The sequence below is a fragment of the Aquarana catesbeiana genome, linkage group LG06, assembly GCF_042186555.1.
Source record: "Aquarana catesbeiana isolate 2022-GZ linkage group LG06, ASM4218655v1, whole genome shotgun sequence".
Classification (NCBI taxonomy): domain Eukaryota; kingdom Metazoa; phylum Chordata; class Amphibia; order Anura; family Ranidae; genus Aquarana; species Aquarana catesbeiana.
The window spans coordinates 103,171,448-103,198,268 of NC_133329.1; the positions used below are offsets into that span (position 1 = coordinate 103,171,448).

The 26,821-nt window shown below is 41.2% G+C and overlaps 1 protein-coding gene across 1 annotated transcript in view; it reads right to left on the reverse strand.

Moving 5' to 3' along the window:
- The window catches only part of NLRC3 (NLR family CARD domain containing 3), a 62,134-nt gene that overhangs the window by 4,767 nt on the left and 30,546 nt on the right, over nucleotides 1-26,821 (reverse strand). The window contains exons 5-18 of the mRNA XM_073636570.1: nucleotides 20,443-20,529; nucleotides 18,079-18,162; nucleotides 17,743-17,826; nucleotides 16,382-16,465; nucleotides 15,047-15,130; nucleotides 14,789-14,872; nucleotides 13,273-13,356; nucleotides 10,353-10,436; nucleotides 10,135-10,218; nucleotides 6,109-6,192; nucleotides 4,129-4,212; nucleotides 2,933-3,016; nucleotides 1,811-1,894; nucleotides 10-93 (exon numbers count right to left, since the gene is read on the reverse strand). Coding sequence (XP_073492671.1) covers nucleotides 10-93; nucleotides 1,811-1,894; nucleotides 2,933-3,016; nucleotides 4,129-4,212; nucleotides 6,109-6,192; nucleotides 10,135-10,218; nucleotides 10,353-10,436; nucleotides 13,273-13,356; nucleotides 14,789-14,872; nucleotides 15,047-15,130; nucleotides 16,382-16,465; nucleotides 17,743-17,826; nucleotides 18,079-18,162; nucleotides 20,443-20,529 — 1,179 coding nt within the window. The remainder of the gene's footprint in view (nucleotides 1-9; nucleotides 94-1,810; nucleotides 1,895-2,932; nucleotides 3,017-4,128; nucleotides 4,213-6,108; nucleotides 6,193-10,134; nucleotides 10,219-10,352; nucleotides 10,437-13,272; nucleotides 13,357-14,788; nucleotides 14,873-15,046; nucleotides 15,131-16,381; nucleotides 16,466-17,742; nucleotides 17,827-18,078; nucleotides 18,163-20,442; nucleotides 20,530-26,821) is intronic.

Here is a 26,821-nt window from a genome sequence, read left to right on the forward strand (position 1 = left end):
ATTGCATACCTGAGAGACAGGAGAGAAGAGTTTCCCGAAATGGCGTTTGCCAAGCAGATAGCGCCATCTAGACCAATAGAGTTTTCCTGCAGGCTGGAACGATACAATACAAGCTGTCATCTGCACAACTCTTATAATTCTCTGTCTATATATATTATTGCTCATTACATATACAGCAGCTGTTGTAAAACTACATGTCATGCTTGTGGCTGTCAGAGTCTTGCTATGCCTCATGGGACTTGTAGTTCTGCAACAGCTGGAGGTCCACTAATTGCATATCCCTGATATACAGGTTCTGCCTCCTGTTCAAGTAGTTGTGCTTTACTGCTGCTTCTCACATATGGACTTTTGTTCAGAAAATGCTGAAAATCTATAGGTTGGCCACATGCTAACAAATCTAATTGTACAGTCTACTTTTAGATATAACCGATTTATTTTTTACAGGTACTTATTTAGCCCTGACAATTGACATATATGTTACACATTCACATCAGTCCCTGCCCTCAAGGAGCTTACACTCTAGGGTCCGTAACTCACATTCATACATACTAGGGCCAATTACCTTGCCAGCATGTCTTTGGAGCGTGGAAGGAAACCCACACAGGCACAGGGAGAACATGCAAACACCAAGCAGGTATTGCCATAGTTGGGATTTGAACCGACAACCCTAGTGCTGCCAGGCAGAAGTGCTAACCACTTAGCCACTGTGCTGAGTTATTAGTTTTGTGGTAACTCAAAAGTTGATAGTGCAAAGAATATATGGTCAAATTGTAACGTGTGTGGTGACCCAAATATTATGCTCCCATTAACTGATCTCTTATCTCAGCATCTGATTGCACTGAAATGCTAACTCCATCTAGTGGCTAATTTACAAATCTCTATATCTAACACAATAAGAGCCTATTCATGGGATTGTTGCATTAAAGCAGAACTTTACCCATAATACAATTGCATAAAAAATAATGTTCTTTAGCAAGGAACATACATTCCACATTAATAATTATGCTACCAAAATTAGTGTGTGCTGGAAATTGCTTCCAGCATTGCTCCTAATTCTTCTTGCTGGAGGCTGTCATTTTGCTGAAGTACAGAGCCCCTGAGCAGCAGTAAATCTTTAGGCTGCCAGCAGATCAGCTTCTAGTAGCTCTGATTTTTGGTACAATGACAAAAATTAGAGAACACCTGAGCTTCTGCAGAGCAGGGGTGAGACAGTGTATTACTGGATTTTTACACAGTATAGGCACTTATTTGTAATGTTTTACATAGCTATACCTGCAAAAGGAGCCAGCCTGAAGTGATCTAGCAGGAATTAATTTTCTGACTAAAGTTCCACTTTAAGGTAGCCCATTCATTTGATTGGGCTGCCTAACACAATAAACCGATGAAAACTGTGCATGAACCATTTTCTCCAGTGCACTGCAATGCATTGTATTTCGTTGCATCGCAGATGTGTTGGGGTGCCATACAGAATGGCACTGCATTGCACCAACATACATTCTACCATTTCACACTGGTGTGCGTGGGCCCTAACAAAAATATAAAAGACCAACCACTGTGCAGTAATACAACGCAGAGAGCAAATCTGCATGTGTAATGGGTAATATCTCTGTGCCCTCTTACCCTTTTAGGTGGGTAATGGCAAAATTAACAAAAAAAGAAAAAAAAATAGATAAACTTGTAAACTTTCACAAACAATAACCAAAAACCATTAAACTTTCACTTTAGGAGGAATGGAGTGTGATAATTCTGTACAAGGCTCAGTTTGAATTGATCAGCAGTCCCCTCTGTTTATAAGGCTATTGGTACTTACTTGAGGATCTTCAAAGAGCAGTTAACTTTGAGGGCTCCTGCCAAGGCTTTGGCTCCTACAAGGCCAATGTGGTTCCCTCGCAGACTGTTGGCAGACACAATTTTAGTGTTAGTTGTTACCGCGTACTTACAGAACAATCTCTAAGATTATAAAGTGATGGGTCAAAACATATATTTTATTCTTGGAGTCATGTTCATGAAGACACTTACACCTATATGCCATGAGTGGCTTAAAACGCAAAAGCAGAAGGTACTCAGTGAGGTTAAAGCACTGTCTACAACAATACAAGCTTTAGTGTGTCAGAAAGAGGTTTTTAGTAAAGTCATAGTGCTATTAGCTGTTAAAGTGTAAGTGGCATGGGGCACTATTGACTGTATATGGCCAAAAAATTGTGGACTCCTTACTATCACACTTACACTGTAATGTAAATGTGTAGTAGGTGGAAATCCTTCCAATGTAAAGAGTTTAGGTGTACTGCAGTGAGAGGGTATTGTTAATACTATATCACAGGGGTCTTCAAGCTCTGGCCCTTTGCTAGCCTGTATCTGGCCCTTGGGGCACTAATCCCCCCACTGCTATGAGGCATTATTCCTCCCACTGACACCAATAATGGGGCACTATTTCTTCCACCGATACCAATGATGGGACACTTTTCCTCCTACTAATAGGGGCACTACTCCTCCTCCTATGGACCACCAACCATGAGGCCATATTTATTCTCACTGATGACTGGACATTTTCTACCCCACTGGCCACAATTCGGCTCTTCTAAAGTCTGAAGGACAATAAAGTGGCCATTTGTTTGAAAAGTTTTTAGACCCCTGCTGTAGCATATATAGCCAGCTCTACAAAGACTTAGCTTGATTAGTGAAGGAACTCAAGTGGCCTGTACAAAGCCCTGACTTTAACGCTATTGATCACATTTGGAATCTATGGGATGTCGATTGTGATCCAGCTCTTCGTGACCTCACAAATGCTGTTTTGGCCAAATGGGCACAAAGTTCCACAGACACACTCCAAAAACTCGTGGAAAGCTTTTCCAAAGGACCAGAGACTAATAGCTGAAAACAAATAATGTGGTGTCTAGTTATTTACTTCTGAAAATGACCTGAACATACTCACTCAAGAGTGGTAAGACTCTCATTGACCAGCAACGTCTCTGCCAGAGCCTGTGCCCCGGACGGTCCAATGGCGGTTCCCTGTAAACTGCAACATTATTGTCAATCAGTAATACAAGGAAAGAAACAAAACATCATGCTGATATATTGTGCAATACCTCTGGATTGAGGTGTTAATAGGAAAACAAAGATATGTTTTCCCATTACCACCTAAATAATACAAAAAGGGGGGGGGGGGGTTAAGTACAGCGCTGCACTAGAAAGAATGAGCAAAAAAAATAGCAGCTAACACACCTATAGACTAAAGGTAAGAGATAACAAATACACTTTTTATTTTATTTGTTATCCATTACCACCACCGCCTCTGCGCCTCATCCAATCAAAGAACAATTTGCATTTATTCAGAAAATACAAAGCATTCTCTAAATGGTGCCCATGCTGTGCAGCCAACCTCGTGTGTTTCCAGGGCATCAGGCCGTCCACTCTGCGTGGGACCCAGAAGCGGGTGGAGATCAGTGGGTAGCGGTGTCTACTTCTGTCATTCCCCAATTCCAGGGACATTGACCAGGTATGGTATATACATAGTTACATTGGTCCATGCTTTGGATATGTTTTTAAAACAAAGTAGGAAACATGTTTTTTTTTTTTTCAAAATGTATATTATACATATAAATAATACAAATAATATTTATATAATAAAAAAAATTTAAAAAAAACAAAAAACAGTGGTGATCAAAAGCTCTGTTTGTGTGGGAAAAAAATGATATAAATCAAGTTTATGTACAGTGTTGCATGACTGCGCAATTGCCAAAAAACTGCAACACAGTACAGATCATTTGTCTGGTCATATCGATTAGCCCTGGTTCACACCAATGCAATTTGTCAGTTCGCATGACAAATCGCAAATTTGTCAGTTCGCACGCCGGCAATGGAGCCGTTCAAATCGTGGTGACTTAAGTCACAGGGGCTTTTTTGCGATTTCATTGAGACTTGCATAGACTTCTGTTAATGAAGTAGCGCAATTTCAAAACCGCACTGGTGTAAACCAGTGCTAAAGCATGCAAAAAAAAAAAGCAAAAAAGAAAGAAGGGTTCCTAAGGCACCTTTTGCCCAGAGGATGGTGGCACATTAGTGAGCTTATTGTATTCCTATACTGTCTGTATGCTTCTTTACATTCATTGTACTGATGACTTCACTTACTAGAGAGCTGAAAGAGTAGAGTTCTCCTGCAGAGCCTTGCAGAGCGCAGACACCCCCTCATCTCCGATGGCATTTTCCTGCAGACTAATGAGAAAATACAACAAATCTTGATATTCTGTTTATTGAAGTGCAGCAAGGTGTAACATAAATATAAATAGTTTAAACCTGTTTCCTTGATTCTTTTAAAAAATATATCTTCCCCTCATTTTGCATAGATTTTCCAACTTCTATAAAACTCTAATGGTTTGTTGGAAGCCTTTCCCTTTATTTGAAGCCTGTCCCCAGCCATAGCTTATACTTTGGCACTAGTTAGAGTGGAGGAGGGTTGTTAACCATTTTTAGTTTTTACTTATGTCTTTAATTTAATTTCACTTCCTGTCCAGGTAACCACACAGGACATGGTAGAATTTCCCCAGCAAGCATAGAGAGACAATAAACATCTGACAGCTTCTCACCCTTTCCCACTCTGCTTTCAAAACATATTTAGTTAGTGTCTGTGGCCCGTTGGAGAGATTATCCTCACTTACTGACTCAGTGACTACACAGGAAGCGAGGAAATAATCTCTACAATGGCAGGAAAAAAAAACTTTTCAGCTGGAGTCAAGCTTTAAATAAACCACAGGTGGGTCTCTGCAGTTTTTTTTATAATTTGGCCTGCAAACACACACAAAGTAAAGCTGGTCACACACATTCCAATCTGATTGTACAATTTTCTTTAGATCTACAATTAGGTACTATAAGTGTCTGCCTGATTGTAAAGGAAATTCATTATTTAGGTAGTCCTTATTACACAATCAGTGGCGGCCGGTGGTCATTTTTTCTTTGGGAGGGCAAACAATAACAACACCCCCCTCCCTGTTATCTCTCGCCTTGACTGCTGCAACTCCCTCCTCATTGGATTACCTCTACATAGACTGTCCCCCCTTCAGTCCATCATGAATGCTGCTGCCAGACTCATCCACCTTACAAACCGCTCAGTGTCTGCTACCCCTCTCTGCCAATCCCTCCATTGGCTGCCACTCGCCCAACAAATTAAATTCAAAATACTAACAATAAGTTACAAAGTCATCCACAACTCAGCCCCCAGCTACATCACTAACCTAGTCTCAAAATACCAACCTAATCGTCCTCTTCGTTTCTCCCAAGACCTCCTGCTCTCTAGCTCCCTCATCACCTCCTCCCATTTCCACCTCCAGGACTTCTCCGAGCCTCGCCCATCCTCTGGAATTCCCTACCCCAATCTGTCAGACTGTCTCCAAACTTATCCACTTTTAGGCGATCCCTGAAAACTTTCCTCTTCAGAGAAGCCTATCCTGCCTCCATCTAACAACTGCACTATTTTCTCCATTAGTTCATCTCCCACAGCTTTTGTATAACTTGACCTCTTATTCCTCCTGTATTGAATTGTATTCTAATTGTACTGTCTGCCCTCATGTTGTAAAGCGATGCGTAAACTGTCGGCGCTCTATAAATCCTGTATAATAATAATAATAATGTATTTGTTATTTTTTAAGATTAGGGGTTAATAAATATTTTTTTTATATTATTACATATTATTAATGTATTTATTTATGATGATTTTTAGTTATTTGTGTATTTAGTTTACATTTATTCATACATTATTACTTATTTTTTAGATTTTTTAATTTGGGCAGAAAATAGCGACAGCGCGTTTCCATTTATTTCTATAGGAATAAAACGCACCAAAAACGCTCAAATCTGCCTGATTCGAGCTGAAAAAAAAGCTCCGGAACTTTTTTGAGCTTCAGGAGTTTGGCTTCGGGCGACTTGTAGTGGAAATGTGAACCATCTCTATAGAGAATAATTGATTTTTTTTTTTCTCCTCCAGCGTTTTGGAGCTTCAAGCTCCAAAACGCTGAGGTGTAAATGGGGCCTTATAGGGTTTTGTGTCACATTTTACACTGGGACCCAATCATTATGGCTGCACAACTACTAAGTGCAAATACATGGCACACTTACTCTAAACAGCGCAAACACGTGTTCACTCGAAGAGCATCGGCAAGGGACCTCGCTGACCCCACTCGTAGGAAATTCCACTGGAGACTGAAAGACAGAAGACCAGAGTCAAGGTAATATGGGAAGGTTATCCAGCAATTGAATTTGCTCCATCTGGTGAATGACAATATTTTATTAAAGTGGAACTTTACCCATAACAACTTGATAAAAAAGAATGTCCTTTAGCAAAGAACATACATTCCTCATTAATAATTATGCTAACAAAATTAATGTGTGCTTTAAATTGCCTCCAGCATTGCTCCTGTTTCTTCTTGCTGGAGGCTGCCATTTTGCTGAAGCCCAGAGCCCCTGAGCAGCAGGAAATCATAAAGTGGAACTAAACCCTTTGATTTAATGGTTTCAAAAAACAGTTACTGTACATTCCTGGAATGTCGGGATCTCTAACTGTCACATTTGCTTGTGTCCTCAACTAAACTGTCAAACCATCATATGGCTGATGTCATAACTGATCACACGTGCAGCACCATGAGAGTTGCAGATCAAACAGAAGCAGCTTCCATGGCTGTAAAGGATAGGAGGGTTTAATTCTGCTTTAAGGGTGTCAGCAGATTGGCCTCTACAAATTCAACAGTGTCTAAAATAGAGAGCAACTGAGCATGTGCAGAGCAGGGTGAGACAGTGTATTGGATATTAAACAGTATAGACACTTATCTTTAATGTTTTACATAGCTATACCTGCAAAGTGGGTCAGCTTGAAGTGATCTAGCAGGACTTCATTTCCTGACTAAAGTTCCACTTTATTGTATAAATTGCCAAAATATTCTACAGCTCTTACAGAGTACACAGACCGTTCTGTCTCTACTTTCTCTTTCACAGTCACAAACAAGACCAATTTTAAGTAGATTACCTGACCAGCATGTTCTGACTATTAGAAACACACAATCAATATTAATTATAGACACTGGGCAAGTCCTGATCTGAGGAGCACAATTGGTAGACAATTGTCATGCCATACCAGGAAGTGCCTGAACAAGGATCTTCATGGCAGGATCACTAGGCTTTATTTTTTTTAACAGAGCTGAACATTTAAAAGATTTTTTTAAAATTACATTAACTTGATAATAAAGTACAACAGTATAATCTGTCTGTATATGCAGTAAAGCATGCTTGTTATACTCACTGTGGAACCTAAGGGGTTAATCCTCTACATTGTGCAAAAAGGCTGTTTGATCCTGTCTTCTCTGATGCTCCCCTTTCCTTTACTGTCCACAATCCATCTGATAGAACAGAGCATTTGGAGTCACTCTGCACATGCTCAGTTGGGTGTGTATTGCTAAAGAGTGCATGTGATCGACAAAGGGCCAATCAGCACTGTCCAGACAGAGGGTCAGGGGTCCTGCAGCCTCATAGAACAGTCAGAGGAGAATGAAAACTCCTCCTACAAGCTTTAATCAGTGTTTGGCCAGACACTGATAGAAATCACAAGACTGCTATATACTGCTGATGAGAAAAGTTATTTAGCAGTTTATATTCACTAAAATAATTGCATTTCCATCTTCTGTGTATTGTGGGAGATCAGATATAGCGAATGCAGGGTCCTGCTTTTAGTAACACTTTTAATCTCATATAGGATTTGGATCTACTTTAAGATTACCTTCCAAGAAAAAAAATTATTAAAGCTGAACTTCAGACATGAAAACTTTTATTTAAAGTAGTTGTTAAGCCACTATCTCATCTTTATATCATCCCCTCTGTCAGATAAAAAGCTGTATCCTAGTGCCTGTGCTTTATAAATAAAAGCAGATTTCTACCTGTTTAAACAGCATCTCCCAGCGATCACATGACTCCAGGCTCTCTGCTCTCCCCATGTGATAGCTTCAGAGGGCGGGGCCGAGATTCCCCTGCTGACGTCAGTCGGGGAGGCAGGGAGGAGAGGTGCCTGGAGTCACATGTTCCCTGGCAGATGCTGTTAAAATCTGCTTTTATTTTTATAAAGCACAGGCACTAGGATACAGCTTTTTATCTGACAGAGGGGAGAATATAAAGATGAGATCGTTTTGAAGCAGCAAAGAGAGAAGCAGAGCTGCGCTAGTGAGAGCTGACAGGCAGGGAGGAGGAGGACAGAGGGAGACAGGAGAGCTGCAGATAGCAGCGTATGACGGAGGCACGTATGCTGACCACGGTGTCAGGGCTCAGCAGCCATGAAATATCGTGGTCAGCGTACAGAGGGAAGGGTACAACCAGGCAGGATCAGCCAGGTATTTTAGGTGCTACAAGGGGCCAAATGACATAGCACAAGCACTGTGTCATATAACATGCTTTAAGGGAACAGGATCCATTTTTTTTGGAGGTTAACAAACGCTTTAAAGATATTCCAGGATAGTCAAAAAGGGTGTTTACCAAACCCCAATAGTAAACATAGCTATGACATCATCATTGTGCTGTACATATCCTGTGCAGAGATCAAAGCTGTGTTAGGGACCCATAAGCTTTACCCACTATAGGAGGGGTGGAAAGAAGACTAGTCACCCTGTACAAGGAGAGAGAGCAGCAGTGACCGGTCTTTATTACAGGAAGCTCCTACTTGGAACTTCCTCAAGGAAAGGTTGAATTATGCCGTGTACACACGAGCAGACTTTTCGACCGGACTGGTCCGACAGACCGAGTCCGGCGGACAATTCGACCATGTGTGGGCTTCATCGCACCTGCAGCGGACTTTCTGACGGACTTTAGATTTGGAACATGTTTCAAATCTTTACATCGGAACTCCGCCAGACCCAGTTCTTATCGAAAAGTCAGTTAGTCTGTATGCTAGTCCGACAGACGAAAACCGACGCTAGGGCAGCTATTGGCTACCGGCTATCAACTTCCTTATTTTAGTCCGGTCGTACGTCATCACGTATGAATCCGTCGGACTTTGGTGTGATCGTGTGTAGGCAAGTCCATTTGTTCGGAAAGTCCCGTCGGAAGTCCGCCAAAAGTCCGTCGGATAGACCGTCGGACCAGTCTGGTCGAAAAGTCTGCTCGTTTGTACGCGGCATTACTGCACAGAAATACACAAAACAGTAAGATTCAAATAAGAATACACATGCCTCTTGTATTTAGACAATAATTGCTTACCCAGGAATTCAGCTTTAAAATGTTACCAAACCCAGGACCCTGCATTCACTACATCTGGTCTCCCACAGTACACGGAAATGAAATAGTTTTAGTAAATATAAAACTCTAAATACATTTTCTTATCAGCATTATATAACAGTCTTGTGACTTCTATCAGTGTATAGTTAAAGCTTGTAGGAGGAGTTTTAATCCTCCTCTGATTGTCCTATGAGGCTGCATGACCCCTGACGCTCTGTCTGGACAGTGCTGATTGGCCCTGTGCTGATCACATGCATCCTCCCCAAAAAGAAATAAAATCTCTTTAGGCTCTGTTCTATTAGAAGATGGTTTGGGGACTGTGGAAGAAGGAGAGGATCAGAGAAGACAGGATCAATCAGCCTTTTTACACAATGCACAGGATTAACCCCTTAGGTTCTACAGTGTGTATAACAAGCATGCTTTACTGCATATACAGACTGATTTTACTGTTGTGGGTTTAGTAACACTTGGCAGAGCCAGCTGCGTGACACTAGTATTCTTTTTAGCTGTCTCTGAGGGGGGTATTCAGACCACACCACTACCCACCAATGTAAAAGGCATTTTTTCCCACTGACCACCAATGAATTGGAATGGTTCCCTGAGACCTGAAAATTATTTCAAGGGTTCCTCTGTGTTTAAACAGTAAAGAAAGGCTGATCTAGAGTGACCAGAAATGGCCAGCTCGTGTAATGTATACATTAGAATAAACAGTGACCCAAAGACATTAGGAGAAACCTTTTCTCTTATTAAAAGAATTAAGTGCAGTGCAAAAAAAATGAATTGTTGGTTCATTAAATGGCCGCCCTATAAGGAAATTAAGGAGTTTTACTGCACATTACTTTTTTATTTCCCAAAACGATTCCACTCATTCAGTTGAATAAAGAAACGTACTGTAGAGTGTCCAGGCTGTGGTTCTCCCTCAGTGCTCCAGACAAGGCCTCCACTCCCTCGTCATGCAGAAGGTTGGCCGTCAGACTGTAAGGGCAGAGATATTGTCCTTTATAAATTTCTGTACAGAGCGAGTTTATAACTGATATTTGGTAAAATACAACAAGCATCAGACAAATCCTAAATTGGGTGAAGTGGACAGAGGATGCTTGCTTACTTACTCTAAGTGTGTGAGGGTGGTGTTAGTCTGCAGGGCCTGTGCCAGAGCTCGGGCTCCCTCGATGCTGATGGAATTCTCACGCAAGCTGAGAGAGAAAAACAGAATAATCTAGACAACCGAAACGGGAACAATGGAAATCAAACATCTGCCTAGGATCACCTTCTTCGTGTACCACTTTTTATACTTTATAATACACTATATTACCAAAAGTATTGGGACGCCTGCCTTTATACGCACATGAACTTTAATGGCATCCCAGTCTTAGTCCATAAAGTTCAGTATTGAGTTGGCCCACCCTTTGCAGCTATAACGGGCTTTAACTCTTCTGGGAAGGCTGTCCACAAGGTTTAGGAGTGTGTCTATGGGAATGCTTGACCATTCTTCCAGAAACGCATTTGTAAGGTTAGGCACTGATGTGGATAAGAAGGTCTGTCTCGCAGTCTCCCCTGTAATAAAAGTGTTCTATTGGGTTGAGGTGAGGACTCTGTGCAGGCCAGTCAAGTTCCTCCACCCCAAACTTGCTCATCCATGTCTTTTTGGACCTTGCTTTGTGCACTGGTGCACAGTCATGTTGGAACAGGAAGGGGTCATCCCCAAATTGTTCCTGCAAAGTTGGGAGCATGAAATTGTCCAAAATGTCTTGGTATGCTGACGCCTTAAGAGTTCTCTTCACTGGAACTAAGGGGCCAAGCCCAAGCCCTGAAAAACAACCCCCCAATCCCCCCTCCACCAAATGATTTGAACCAGTGCACAAAGCAAGGTCCATAAAGACATGGATGACCAAGGTCTATAAAGACATTAGGGGCGATCAAAGGGTTAAATGTGTGCCTGACATGTGCTTTACTACATGCTTGTACTAGCAGAAGGCATGGATCGGTGCCTCTGCTTAGCAGAGACACAGGATCCATGTCTTCTGTAGTGACAGAACAGCGATCTGCCTTGTTTACATAGGCAGACCACTGTTTTGCCTGTGTACAGAAAGCATCAGTGGGTGCCGGTGGACATTGTGTCCACCATACCCAGCAATCAGCTCCCACGGTGTCTGATCACAGTGGGAGCAGGCCAGCGATGGGAAACGTGCGGGCCCTAAACCCATGGGTGCAGGATCACATACTAGGTACGTTATCCTGCGCAGGAGAGCCACCTTGCCACCGTATATCTACAGTATACGGTTGGCAAGCAGTTAATGCATTTCAGCCTTGTCAGCCATTTATGATGAATAAGGCCGACAAGGCTGAAACGTGTTAACAGCAGCTGTATCGATATTGTGTTTTATGAAGAAACAATACATTTGCAGTTTTTTTAAAGAGCATGCACAGAATGGCAGAATGTCTTCCTTCATGATTGTGCCTGCAGCTGTGTGACTGCCCATCACAAACTCACCAGCTCTGAGGGATTTTCACATATCATCGGGTTGTAGCATCTCATCTCTAATTTATAGTTTGTTACACTATCTGCATTGATCACTTATACTGTAACTGACATGCACAAAAAGATAAGTGGCCCACTCAATGTGAGTTGCTCATCACTTGCTCTGCTGCAAAATCCCCAGGTTTTGCTCCAGCTCATTGTACTCTAGCAAATCAGTCAGAAAATAAAATAAATCACTGCACCCCAGGCTGCAGCAACTTTTCTTGTTTATTGAATTGTAGCAGGGGTCACCTTTAGAGCTGACTCCTACTAATCATTAAGCAAAAAAGGTTGCTACAAGTCAAAGTGCGGTGATCAAGGGTGTTGCTAGAACCTGGCACTCAGGGCACATGCCCCAGATCTTCTACTGGGTGCCCCAGGTCTCCTTTCAGATATGGAGATGATCCACTTTATGCCTTATACAGTTTTGGAACATTGTATATTTTATCTGCTTGTTATTCTATCCTTTATTTATTTTGTCATCATATTGTGATGTTACAGTTTTTACACCAATTCATATTGCTAATTAAAAAGAATACATTATTTAGTCTTTGATTTGATTCAAAATGGTCGTCATAGTATTCCACTAGCCCCTCAACATTTTAGTCTGTATGCCAAGAGGTGCCCCTGGTCTATTAGGACCTTAGAGATACCCCTGGTGGATTTCCTTTTCTGACATTCATTGTAGCATCATGCTTATAACCAGGAATCCTGCCAGCCTAGACGCACGGAATTACATAGGGAAACGCACACTGACATCTCGGCCCCCACACACATGGCTGGAACAGCTTGGTGCTGGCTTATGGGCACAATAATATGTGACTGCAATAGTTTTTTATATAGTTTTAAATAAACAAATTTTAATATACTACACCATGATGGCCATTTATTTTCCATGAGAGCTGGAGACCATATCTGCTAACACACAGTCTGAAGAGGTTGCTGAGTGATCCATGGTTTGGAGTGGTTATCCAACTAATAAACCAAAGGCGCATCTTCACCTTTTTTTGGTGAGTGGCCAATTTATAAGCGGTGGTGGATGCACATATAGGTGGAATTTAGCTGCACAACTAAAAACGGAACAATAGGAGGAGGTTGATCACTCACTGTGGTTATTCAGATTGTGGCTATTTAAACTGGAACCCATTAATCACTTGGAAACATTTACTGCACTGAGTGTATTGGACTTTTCACTTGGGACATTTGCCCAAGTACCCCTTATATATACATTTATAGAATGAGGTCTCTGGTTCGCCCACAAATTATGGGCTAATAAGTGCAATAAGGAAGAATAGATCCCCATTATAAAAGGAATAAGTTCACTATAATGTATTATAGATTGTAAGCTCTAAGGAGCAGGGCCCTCTGATTCCTCCTGTATTGATTTGTATTGTAAGTGTACTGTCTGCCCTCATGTTGTAAAGCGCTGCGTAAACTGTTGGCGCTATATAAATCCTGTTTAATAATATTAATAATAATAATAATTGCATGTACAGAGATTCCAGGCTCACTTTAGGTGTTTCAGACTCTGATTCTTGCTAAGGCCAATGGTCAGAGATTTCAAGCCTTGGTTGCTGATGGAATTACTCTTCAGACTGAAACAGAAAGAGTTCAGTTAATACACAGCAGAAAAAAACAGAGGTCTTTTTTTTTTTTATATATGACAGACTTAGGTCCTATATGGCCATGTGGACATATTAAAGTTTTTGTAAAGGCTGAAGGTTTTTTACCTTCATGCATTCTGGGTAAAAGACCTTCAATGTGCAGCTCCCCCCTCAAGCACCCCTAATACTTACCTAAGGCCGTTCTCGATTCAGTAATGTGCACGAGATCCAAGACTCTCCCAGGTCTTTCCCTCCTGAGATGTAGCAGCAGGAGCCTGAGATGTAGCAGCAGGAGCCATTGGCTGAGATGTAGCAGCAGGAGCCATTGGCTCCCTCTGCTGTCAGTCACAGCCAGTGATGCACTGAGCAGGCTAGATAATGAGCCATGGGGAGCAGAAAAGAACTGTTAAAATACCTGTATAACAAGGTAATGGAACTTTATAAAGATGAAAAAGGATATAAAAATATATCCAAAACCTTGAATATGCCAGTCAGTACTGTTCCAATTACTTATTAAGAAGTGGAAACTTCAAGGATCTCTTAATACCAAGCTAAGGTCAGGCAGACCAAGAAAGAATGCAGCCACAACTGCCAGTGGAATTGTTCAGGATGCAAAGAAAACCCACAGGTAACCTCAGGAGAAATATAGGCTGCTCTGGAAAAATACGGTGTGGTTGTTTTTAAGGAGCGCAATATGACAATACTTAAACAAAAATGAGCTGCATGTTCGAGTTGCCAGAAAGAAGTCTTTACTGCGCCAATGCCACAAAAAAAAAGCCCAATGAGGCATGTCAAGGTGTTGTCAGGCATATTGTAACCAGGCCTTTTTGTGGCATTGGCGCAGTAAAGGATTCTTTCTGGCAACTCAAACATGCAGCTCATTTTTGTTCAAGTATTGTATTATTGTGCTCCTTAAAAATAGCCACGCTGTCTTTTTCCAGAGCACAACTGTATCTGCAGACCTGACAAGCAGCCCAAAGGCCAGCTAAAGGAGTACACATGGCAAGCTGACAACACTTGCTAATTGAGTGGCTTTAGCTTAGCGTTGTAAAACAAGAAGTGTTGTTACTTGCAGAATCTCCATGTAAGAAACTGTGTAACAGATTCACAAAACGTTATTTGCTTAAGGAAACATTTGTAGCGAGGCATGATGGAAGTCAACATACTGAAAAATACACATCAGGTTTATATACTCTTTAATTGTTCAGAAGGCCTTTAAAATTAGTGACTTGGCAAGTGAACTCAGTGACCCTGAGACAGGTATAATTGGAATGGTGGAAACAAGGATCTGACAAGGAAGACAGGTTTGATGCTGTGCTGAAATGTACATTATGAGTTCCCAGAAAGTCAGGTGACACCTTGCAAGAGGATATGCATTTGTATCGGGTAAATATACCGGAATAAACCTGTGGGTATCACTTACTCTAAGGTAATTAAACCTGAGTTCTTGGTGAGAGCTTCAGCCAGGGCTGTGGCTCCTTGGTCTCCCAACGTGTTGCTGGATAACCTGAACGTAGAAAGAACAGGTGTTTGTCAGCAGGATGGGCACAGAAACGTACAAAGCAGTGAGTTAGATGAAACGTGAAAAGGTTAAATGTTTATTCCTATCATTTGTGATACAGAGGAGTAATAACAGGAGGACACAGAGGGCGGGCAGTTACAACTATAATCATGGACTCACCATAGCTCCTGGAGCACCTGGTTGTCTTTGAGGCTGGCTGCCAGGCTCTCTGCCCCCTCCCAGGCAATGCCGTTCTTCTGAATGCTGCAAGATAAACAGGCATGCTTCTAGTTTTCCAGCTAAGATCGGTCTTATCAACAGAACAGCCCCAAAAAACAAAAAACATTCTAAGTCTCTATACAATATATATATATATATATATATATATATATATATATATATATATATGATCACAATAATATTTTAATGACGAGTTTTGAAAATTGTTTTTGAGGCATGCTTACACAACTCAAATTCAGGGCTGTAATCTCTAATTCATTACAGTTGTCTTATTCTCATTTATTTGTGGTGTTGTTATCAGGAACATGGATTATGCCCCATTGGAATGAACAGACAGTATATAACGCTGGGAGGCTGAGGAACTTTGTTTTTCATACAATTTGCATAACCTGACATTGTGTGACATTTTTACACATGTGACTCGTGTTGTATGATGCCTTATTCAGAACTATGTCCTCCTTGTGTGTTTGTACTTCTTTGTGTTTTTTCAAAACAATAAAAATGATTGAAACATAAAAAAATATATCTAGAGCCACCCCCTTTTTTTTTTTGCTCTCTGTGTCCCATTTGCAGATTTCCCTTCACTTCCTGCTCCAGAGACACGACAAGAAGTGATAAGAAATCTCCCCATAGGAAAAGAAAATCTCCTTTAAGGCCTGTTTCACACCTATGCAGGTTTCAGTTTGCATATTGCAGGTGCATTTTGCGTTTTTCAATAAACATGTTTAAACTATTGAAGTCTATGGAACCAAAAACTAGAATGAAAACCCCTGGCCCTTTACATAAAATGCACAGGTGTGAGCTACATTCATAGGAAACCATGTTAAATGGACTGTATTGTGTTTCTGCGAAACTGAAAATGCACTAAAAAATGCATAGGTGTGAACCAGGCCTTAGACAGTTGTCATCGGAAAAGGTGTCCCCAATGGGAGATTTTCCCTCTATCCCAGTTCTGGTGACAACTGTAACGTTTTGGCTTTTCCCTCAATTTCAGTGCAGGTGACAATGATCAAATAAAGAGAGTGATCCTCTCTAACGGTGACACAGACAGGTTGATTTTCTGAAAATGTATTGCATTTATGTTGTCAGCTTGGAAGCAAACTGGACTTGCTGGAGTTTGTCTTGATGTGTTCATAATATAGCAATTTCTAAAGCTATGTGTGCTGATCAGTGAAAAACCTGTAGGTTGTAAAACACCTAAAGTCATGCTCCTTTGCTACATACATGTGTCTCTGAATCACATGACCTTCCCCAGACAGACTGACCTATACTTACTTCAGGGCCATCAGCTTACGGTTCAACAGCAAAGACTGGGCCAAGTACGTCGTTCCTTCAGACTTGATCTGGTTGTTCTGAAGACTGAAAGATAAAATGGCAGATAAAAAATAATATGCATTGTGAAAATACTTAAAGTATATCTAAAGCCATTATTACACATTGTGGATAGAGTAGGGGAAAGTTTAATCTCTTATTAAGCTTATCACTTTGGACACAACAAGAACTGAGATAAATTCTTTCCTATTTGAGAATTGTCACTGGGACAGGTGTCCCCATTGGAAGATTTACCCTCTATTCCTGTTCTGGTGACAACTCAGTGATCACCAGGACCATTATTGAGGGTGCATCTGCCTAGCAGGGAAACAAAAATGGAAACTGACACACTACACCACCGCTAAGAGGTCCAGATACGACTTTATTCCAATAAAAGCTAGGGGGACAATCGTAAAAAGTGAGATTGTCCCCCTGACTTTTATTGGAATAAAATTGTAGCTAGACCTCTTAGCGGTGGTGTGACCCTTCAATTTCCATGTTTGTTACATTACACTACAAGCCAAGAAGACTGTGGAGATCCTCTGGGGTGTAGAAGCCGCCTGCTCAGGGATCAGATCATTTACATCAACATCAATACTTTAAGATGGCAATACCAAGAAGATAAACCTATGGGTCCAGCGCTGTTTTTCCACTTTCCTCAACTAGCAGAGAAACCAACAGAGGTTGTATCCCCTTCTCACTCTATCCAAAACAAAAGATTTTGGGTTATCCATCATATTTTTTATGAAATATCCATTCAAACAATAAAACCTACCAGCCTATGCTGAGAATACCACCCCCAGGTCCCAACACCCACTCTCCAAACACTTATGCCGCATACACACGATCGTTTTTTTCGTCGGAAAAAGATATGACGGCTTTTCCGACGGGATTCCGCTCAAGTTTGCCTTGCATACACACGGTCACGCAAAAGTTCGCTGAAATTACGACCGTCAGGAATGCGGTGATGTACAAACACTACGACGAGCCGAGAAAATGATGTTCAATGCTTCCGAACATGCGTCAAAGTGTTTCCAAGCATGCGTAGGGATTTTGCGCGTCGGAATTGCCACAGACGATCGCATTTTCGCATAGGAACTTTTCCCGACCGAAAAATTGAGAGCATGAAGAGAGCTGGAGATTCTGCCAGCAAAAGACCGATGGACCATACACACGATCGCATTTTCCGACGAAAAAATCTCATCGGTCTTTTGCAGGCTGAAATTCCGACCGTGTGTACGCGGCATAACACTTGAGGAACACTTGAGGAAAGGTCTTCACACTGAACATATACATAAAGAGTAAACTTGGCATTTTCTACTCACTTCAAGCTCTGCAGCACTTGATTGTTCTTGAGAGCCTCCGCCAACGCCTTGGCACCACTGGGTCCAATGCTATTTCCATGGAGGCTGTGACATAAAATATAATGGGTTTATGGACAATTTCATCATTATAATTTGATTACAAAGCCTACACATGGGGAAGAAGCAAATTTGTCTCCGGTTACAGCCATCCCATCCATTCACCAGGAACTTGGGGCATCTGAGATTTGATTTTAGTAAATTCCCCGAAAAAATGTCTCAGAAAACAAGATGGCTGCCTCTGCTGCATGTTGGCATTGGATACATAGTAATAGCTGAGTCTGGTATTGCACAACTTACTCAATGGAACAGAGCGTACGGTTCACCATCAGGGCTCTTCCCAGCACCTTCACACCTCTGTTACTCAGCTGGTTCTCCGACAGACTGCAACGAGAGCACAGCAAACCGTTCATACTGTAATTATTGCAGTATAAACAATATAATGTTTATCTTCTCAATGCACATGGTTAATAAGGAAAGTTAGCATAATTTAAAAAAAACAATAATATTGCTTTGACATTAGAAACACTAAAGACAACCAATGTTTCTGTAATGGGATAGCAGGTTATGTAGACACATCTTAGGCCCCCCCGTTCACACCTGAGCGATTGTCAGCTTGAAGCTTGTAGCTCTAAAACACTCAACAAGCCAAATCCCATTCACTTCAATGGCCCCTTTTCACATCTGAGCGTTCTGTCGCCTGAAGCAAAACGCCTGTCGCTCAAAAAAGTACAAGGGCTCCTTTTTGGCAATTACAAGCATTTTTGGCCTCATAGACTTCAACAGAAATGCCTGACTTGAGCGTTTTATGAGCTTTTTGTCGCTCATTTTCTTCTCAAACAGCAGCTCTTCACCCCTAATTTCCTCTCCCTCTCCTCAGCCTAGTGCTTTCTATGGGCTAAACAAAAATGCCCGAAGCTGTAAAACGCTTGTAAAAAGCTGCAAAAGGGCTTTAAAAAATGCCTGAGTAAATTGCTAAGCTCAGGTGTGAAGCTTGCTCCCTGTGTTGAAGCAGTGTTTTCTCTGGAGGGTCAAACGCACTCTCTGCCGAGGTCCCGGTTCATATATGCGATGCGAGAACCTGCACAATTCCAGTGGCAGCGGTTCACACTGCCCTATGTGATCTGCGGGTGTCAACAGAAAGTTAATGACACCCCCAGATAAGTTCACATATCACAGTGTGAACTGTCAAATGGTGCAGGAATCAGATTGCATGGGTGTGAATGCGATCCGATTCCAGTGCGGACCAAAAAAAGGGTGCAAATGCGATGCTATTTCAGCCATACATTTTGTATGGCTGAATTAGCATCGCACAGACATTGCATGTGATCTGCACAGCAATGCGGTGCGAATCACATGCGATGTCTGTCATCGCACTACTGTGAACCCAGCCTAAAAAGCTCACCGATTCGCTGATTGCAGAGCTATAGGCTTGACACAGCAAGGGTTTTGTTGGACCCTGCAGAGGGACCACTGCTTCCACACAGAGAGCAAGGGTACTTCATTACAGTATGCTAACAGAGGACAGACTTTTCTACTCATGATGTGGCTGCTTTAAAAAAAAATAAACTGTAAGGAAGTTTTTCAAGCGTTTTTGCGTTAAAAAAAGCACATAAAAAGCTCAAGAAAACTGCTTCCCTTTAAAATCAATGAATGTGTTCACACTGGGATGGTGCGCTTTTGTTGCGGTGAAAAAAAATCCTGCTTGCAGCATCTTTGGAGCATGTTTGGGAAGCTAAAAGAACCACACCTAAAATGCACCCTCCCATTGAAAGCAATGGAAAACTCAGTAAAACTGAAGCAAAAACGTACCCACGACGCGTTTCTTTGTGCAGTTTTTGAGTCACATGTCCTTGAAAAACCACACAGCAAACACGGTAAAATCGCATATGCATTTTTGCCGTGTTTTTGCAGCAGAACAGTGTGAAAGTGCCACACCTTTCATTTTGATCCACCTGGAATATATTTAGCTGATTCTTTTTTTTTTATATTTTCGGAATGGTACAATATAAAGAAATGTCCACAACTTACATCTTACTCTTGCATTATGATACCTATGATTGTGATGATTTAAAGGTAAAGTTGGACTTTAAAGCTTTACCCAAAAGTAGAAGTTACGTTTTAAGGCCTCCTTCCCTCCTCTTTAATAAATGGCACTTTTTTGGAGGGGGGAGCGGGTACCTGGTTTTGATGGTTACCTGCTCCCACCTCTGCTCGGATCAATTAGGTGATTTGAGCGGAAGTTCTCCCCCCTCCTCCCCACAGACTGTGGGACCATTCACAATATACAGCGCAGCTCACACATGCGCAGTGGACATCCAGCAGTGAAGCCGCAAGCTGTCACAGCCGGGTGCCCACAGTTAAGATGCCCGAGACTGAAAACCAGTGGAAAAAACGGCTCAGGTGAGCACAACGCTGGATCCTGGGACAGGTGAGAATATATGTTTATTGAAAGTCAGCAGCTACAGTTTTCGTAGCTGCTGACTTTTAATTTTTAGAAATATGACTGGAGCTTTAAAATCCCTTTAAAGGGTAGATTTAATTTGCACCTAAGTCAAGGGATGCCTGAGATAAGCTGTTCCACAGCAGAGGGTTCTTGGCAAGTATTGGTGTTTAGAAAGAGGTTAATGGATTAAGAAAGTAAAGAAAGTCCAGATCTCATACCTGATCTTCTGAATGGCGCAGTCCTTGGCTCGCAGGATGGTAGCCAGAAGCTCCATCACATCATCTTTAAAGTTGTTGTTCTCCATTCTGGGTTATAGAAAAATAGTAATGATTGATTGTAGCAGATTGACAGTTTTCAAAAAGCCAGAGCAAATGGCCATTAATCAATTTGGTGGGACATTGGATATTTGGATCATTTATTTTACAGATTTAGGTCCTCATCCCAAGCTTTCCTCACTGCATCACCTAGCTTTAATAGCTATCAATAGCCATTGCCCCCTAACTCTCAGACTACCAAAGATCTTTGAGTATAGTGGGTTCAGACATAAAATAACTGTGAGTGCCTGGTTCAGAAGATCACATCATTTGCATATTAGACGTTAAGCCCAGATTTCTAAAGGTTTCTGGTGAATACCACCTGAAAAAGTAGTGTGCAGTTGACTGCATACATTTTAGTAAATACTCTACATCATCATACGATAAAATTACTTAAAAGATTACCTAATATGTATTTATTTTATGTTTGTGTCATGTTGGGGAGATTTTCCTTCAGTCACAACACAACAGGACATGAATGGAAGTTTCTCCTAAGTAAAGGGAAACCTTATCTAGACAGTTACAGTATCTCACAAAAGTGAGTACACCCCTCACATTTTTGTAAATATTTTATTATATCTTTTTATGTGACAACACTAAAGAAATGACACTGCTACAACGTAAAGTAGTGAGTGTACAGCTTGTATAATATATTATATATATATTTATCCCCTCAACATAACTCAACACACAGCCATGTTTAAACCGCTGGCAACAAAAGTGAGTACACCCCTAAGTGAAAATGTCCAAATTGGGCCCAAAGTGTCAATATTTTGTCTGGCCACCATTATTTTCCAGCACTGCCTTAACCCTCTTGGGAATGGAGTTCACCAGAGCTTCACAGGTTTCCACCGGAGTCCTCTGCCACTCCTCCATGACGACATCACGAAGCTGGTGGATGTTAGAGACCTTGCGCTCCTCCACCTTCCATTTGAGAATGCCCCACAGATGCTCAATAGGGTTTAGGTCTGGAGTCCAGTCCATCACCTTTACCCCCCGCTTATTTAACAAGGCAGTAGTCATCTTGGAGGTGTGTTTGGGGTCTTTATCATGTTGGAATACTGCCCTGAGGCCCAAACTCCGAAGGGAGGGGATCATGCTCTGCTTCAGTATGTCACAGTACATGTTGGCATTCATGGTTCCCTCAATGAACTGTAGTTCCCCAGCGCTGGCAGCACTCATGCACCCCAGACCATGACACTCCCACCACCATGCTTGACTGTAGGCAAGACACACTTGTCTTTGTACTCCTCACCTGGTTGCCACCACACACGCTTGACACCATATGAACCAAATAAGTTTATCTTGGTCTCATCAGACGACAGGACATGGTTCCAGTAAGCCATGTCCTTAGTCTGCTTGTCTTCAGCAAATTGTTTGTGGGCTTTCTTGTGCATCATCTTTAGAAGAAGCTTCCTTCTGGGAGGACAGCCATGTAGACCAATTGGATACAGTGTGCGGCGTATGGTCTGAGCACTGAGAGGCTGACCCCCCCATCCCTTCAACCTCTGCAGCAATGCTGGCAGCAATCATAAGTCTATTTCCCAAAGACAATTTCTGGGTATGACGCTGAGTACGTGCACTCAACTTCTTTGGTCGCCATGACGTGCCTGTTCTGAGTGGAACCTGTCCTGTTAAATCGCTGTATGGTCTTGGCCACCATGCTGCAGCTCAGTTTCAGGGTCTTGGAAATCTTATAGCCTAGGCCATCTTTATGTAGAGCAACAATTCTTTTTTTCAGATCCTCAGAGAGTTCTTTGCCATGAGGTGCCATGTTAAACTTCCAGGGACCAGTATGAGAGAGTGAGAGCAATAACACCAAATTTAACACACCTGCTCCCCATTCACACCTGAGACCTTTTAACACTAATGAGTCACATACCCCTGGGAAGGGAAAATGGCTAACTGAAACCAATTTTGGACATTTTCTATCAAAATGTGAGGGGTGTATTGACTTTTGTGAGATACTGTATTTCCAGAACCGATGCCCCCATTTAATGGTTTCACCTCAACTCTTGTTCCTGTGCCAACTATAACATTTTAGATTTGCTATCACTTCTCTCCTGGTGAAAATGATCACCAGGACAACTAGAGAGGAAGAATATGCCAGCTAGGACACAGACCTATTAAATCTAAAACTATGGAAAAGGGTTTAGGCTTTAGGTGCCCTTTTAGTGACCTATACGGGCATTAACAGCAGGCCTTTGTCGACCCACCAAAGCAGTTATACTTCGGTAGGGTGGCATGTGCAGGCACAATGACGTACATGTACATTATTGTGCCTGCTCCGGTTTAAGAGCGCACTGTGCCTCATGCGCGGACTGCGGATCTTGTGTTATGCGATCACATGATTACAATGTAAACAAAGCTATGAATCTCATTCATTACAGCTCTGCTTCCTATAACAGTGGGTTATGATTGGCCCACGGGTATCACATAGGACCTTGGTTAATCACAGCACCCTGTACCATTTTATCAGCTGTAGCCACTTACAGATCACTAGTAATCACAAAAAAAAAAAATCCCTGATCAACACCCCCCCTCCCTAGTAGTACATTGATACCATGGTGACACTGAACTATTTTAATATTTTAAAGTATATTAAAAAATTGTAAAAAAAAAGATGTTAAAAAAAATGAAATAAAAATTATTTCAAAACTTTTTTGAGTACATCAAGATTGATCAATTTTCAAATCTATATACCATAATTTGTAGGTGCTATAACTTTCACACAAACCAATAAGCATACACTTATTGGAATTTTTTTTACAAGACAAGGAAGAATACATTTTTCCCTAAATTTATGATGAAATATATAATTTTTTAAAAATATATAATTTTTTAAAAAACATTTTTGATTTTTTATATATAATAAAAAAATAAAAATTAAAACAGTGGTGATCAAATATCACTAAAAGAAAGCTCTATTTGTGTGAAAAAAATGATATAATTTTCATTTGCGTACAGTGTTGCATGACCGCGTAATTGCCAGATAAAATAGCGCAGTGCCGAATAGAAAAAAAATGGTTGAAATGGACCAAAACTCAAAGACTGAAGACTTGCTATGTTATAGGGGACATGAAAGATGTACCCTAAAAGATTTATCTTTTGTATTTAACGTCTCCTAAAAAATGGCATTGCGCTTTCTGTGATAGGCACTCCTGTGCCTACAGTCTCATAGCTACAGTATACAGTATATCTGCTGTATGAGAGGCATTGCTGTCCTCTGATTGCTAGTTTTACGAGATTTGGAGTTAGATTTGTCACTCCTGTGCTTATCACTGTTCTCCTTGCTGGAAAGGAAGCTGTACCCAAAGACCAGTACTTCAAGGAACATCCTCCTCCTCCTTTCATCCATGCCAAGACCCTGAAACTGAGCTGCAGCATGGTGCAGCACTACTTTTCATTGTAGCAAAGTGTCATTTCTTCAGTGTTGTCACATGAAAAGATGTAATAAAATATTTACAAAAATGTGAGGGGTGTACTCACTTTTGTGAGATATTCTAGGTCCTTGGAAGTGGGGGTTGCATTCATTTTACTATTTTAAGACTAGGCACATTTTCTGCAAGTAGCACAGCAAAATACCTGTTGATCCCATCAAAAAACTTGTGTCCTTGTAATGCCTAGTACACATGGGCCAAATGTCGGGAGACATCGGCCAGTTCAATAAAAAAAATCTGACATTAGGCCCGTGTGTATGTCAGCCGCTCCAACAGAAGCCAGACATTCGGAAAACCAGCAGCCAACCGGCTCCCGATTAGTGGCCATTGTCTGAGAGCACTGACCAGAGTGTTGTGGTGGGGGGTCATATCCCTTTTTAGAACACAACAGCTCAGCGGGGAAGATCGCTGTAATTTTTTTTTTTTTCGCTCAACCGGCTGGGTTGTTTAGCGTGGACCAGGCTTAACTTCTTGAAAAAATGGAACTGCGCTAATAAAACAAACTTATGCAGATGACAATTAACCATCATAAAGTGCAAAAACTTCATAAAGGTACATGAAACATATACATAGTGCTCAAAAAGTATGCATTAAATGAACACACAGAAGTGCATTTTCATGTGCATCAGTGCAAATTTATAAAATATTGAAAGTCCATAAAGTTGATAAGATGGTCACCCAAGTGTTGATAGATTGTAAAAAATCTTGATAATTAAGAATGAAGTGTCAGATCCACCATCACCAATATAAATGCTGGCCGCTTACCAGAGACCCATGACCCCTCACTACAGAGGGTCTGGGTAAGCTGTTAAGAAATGATTACTCCGGACCACCATCAAAGAACCAGATAGTTTCGCTATGTTGAGATGTTGGGGGCCTCGATGTCAGATGGATCAATAGCAGAGCATCAAACCCTCAGCAACACGGTTAACCATAAATGGAAAAGAGAGCTCCAAATAGTGTAAAAATCGTATGGTTTTATTAAATAAAAATGTGTAAACACTCACATGTAAAATCACATTGTTGAACGATTTGAAGAGAAGTCTGGGGCACCGGCCAGATACCCACAGACAGCCCGTCCTGCTGGTAACAACAGGGCCCCCTGGAAGACGTAATCTTGTTACGAAATGCCGCGTAGGGCGGAACGGAGCGACGTGTTCGCGTCATCCCCTATCGCTGTTGTTTATATTGGTGATGGTGGATCAGACACTTCATTCTTAATTATCAAGGTTTTTTACAATATATTAACACTTGGGTGACCATCTTATCAACTTTATGGACTTTCAATATTTTATAAATTTGCACTGATGCACATGAAAATGCACTTCTGTGTGTTCATTTAATGCATACTTTTTGAGCACTAAGTATATGTTTCATATACCTTTATGAGGTTTTTGCACTTTATGATGGTTAATTGTCATCTGCATAAGTTTGTTTTATTAGCGCAGTTCCATTTTTCCAATTGTTCAATTTATGTTTGTGTTACACATAGGAATTTGCAGCTTCACTTTTTTGTTTACGCATTTTACCTATGTGCAGTTTTACTTTTTTCTTCTTTTAACTTCTTGGATACTGAGATAAAATCTCATACAATGTTATCAGCTTTTTCAGCAATTTTCTGTGAGCCACAAAGCAACACCCCTCTATGTAATTGAGATGAGTAGTGGGGGGGGGGGGGGGGGGTGTTGGTGGTCCACACCCGCAGAAAAGCCAAGAGTGACAACGCGACATCTCCATGTATACAGTACAGATAGTGAGCATTGTCACACTAAGATGGGAGGTGTGTTACTGGCAGGATTACCAGGTGAACTAAAGCCTGATAAAAAGAAAATGAATGCAACTACCACATCTAAGGAATGGTAAATTAAAATAGGTTATATTTTGGTTTTTAGGTTTCATATCCTAACTTGAGATAAAGTTTATGGTTTAGCTTTGAAACCTGTTGTCTGTTTTTTCTATCTTTTAAAACGTTCCTAATGCTAAATAAAAACATTTCCAAAGAAAATATACTTTTACTGATTTCTTTTCCAGTATGGAGTTGAAGCATTCTTGGGTGCCGGAGTGACATAGCTTTGTTAAAGCACAACTTTAGCCAAAACATTTTATTTAATTTAAATGGGTAATTTAACCACCTAACCTTAGGTGAACATCATATGACGTCCTTAGGTTGAAGTGGGGATATCTGAATGATGCGTGCAGCTGCAGGCATCATCAAGATATCTTTTTTTTCAGCCAGGGATTCCTTCACATGTAAAAGCCATCTTAGCGGCTGTTTAGGGGTGGCGTCCCCTCACCCCACCCTTAGGTGCTTCTCTGGTCTCTCTCGTGTGATCAGGTAACTGGAGAATGAATCCGCGGGGGGGCAGGGGTTTACCATAGAGCTGGCCATGGACCAGATGGTCCCCAGCCACCTCTATGACCCTCGGAGGCTGGAAGCTATATCATGATGTCACTTTCAGTGCTGGCAGATGTAAACACTGCCGTTTTTTTAGCTGGAAAGCCTGAGATCTATTTTTTTTATTTTTATTATTTCAGGCTTTCCAGCATAGGGGAGAGATGTGGGGACTTATAGATCCCAGATCTCTCCATAAAGAAGACTTATCATGCCCTATTCCTATTACAAGGGATGTTTAGATTCCATGTAATAGGAATAAAAGTGATCAAAAAATGAAAAAATAAAAGGGAAAGTGTAAAAATTAAAAAATTAAAATAAACAATAATTTTTTTTTTAAAAGTGCCCCCTTCCCATTGTGCAATTGCAATGCCTGCCATTTCATTCCCTAGGGTCTCTGCTAAATAATATATATAATGTTTGGGGGTTCTGAGTAATTGTCTAGCAAAAA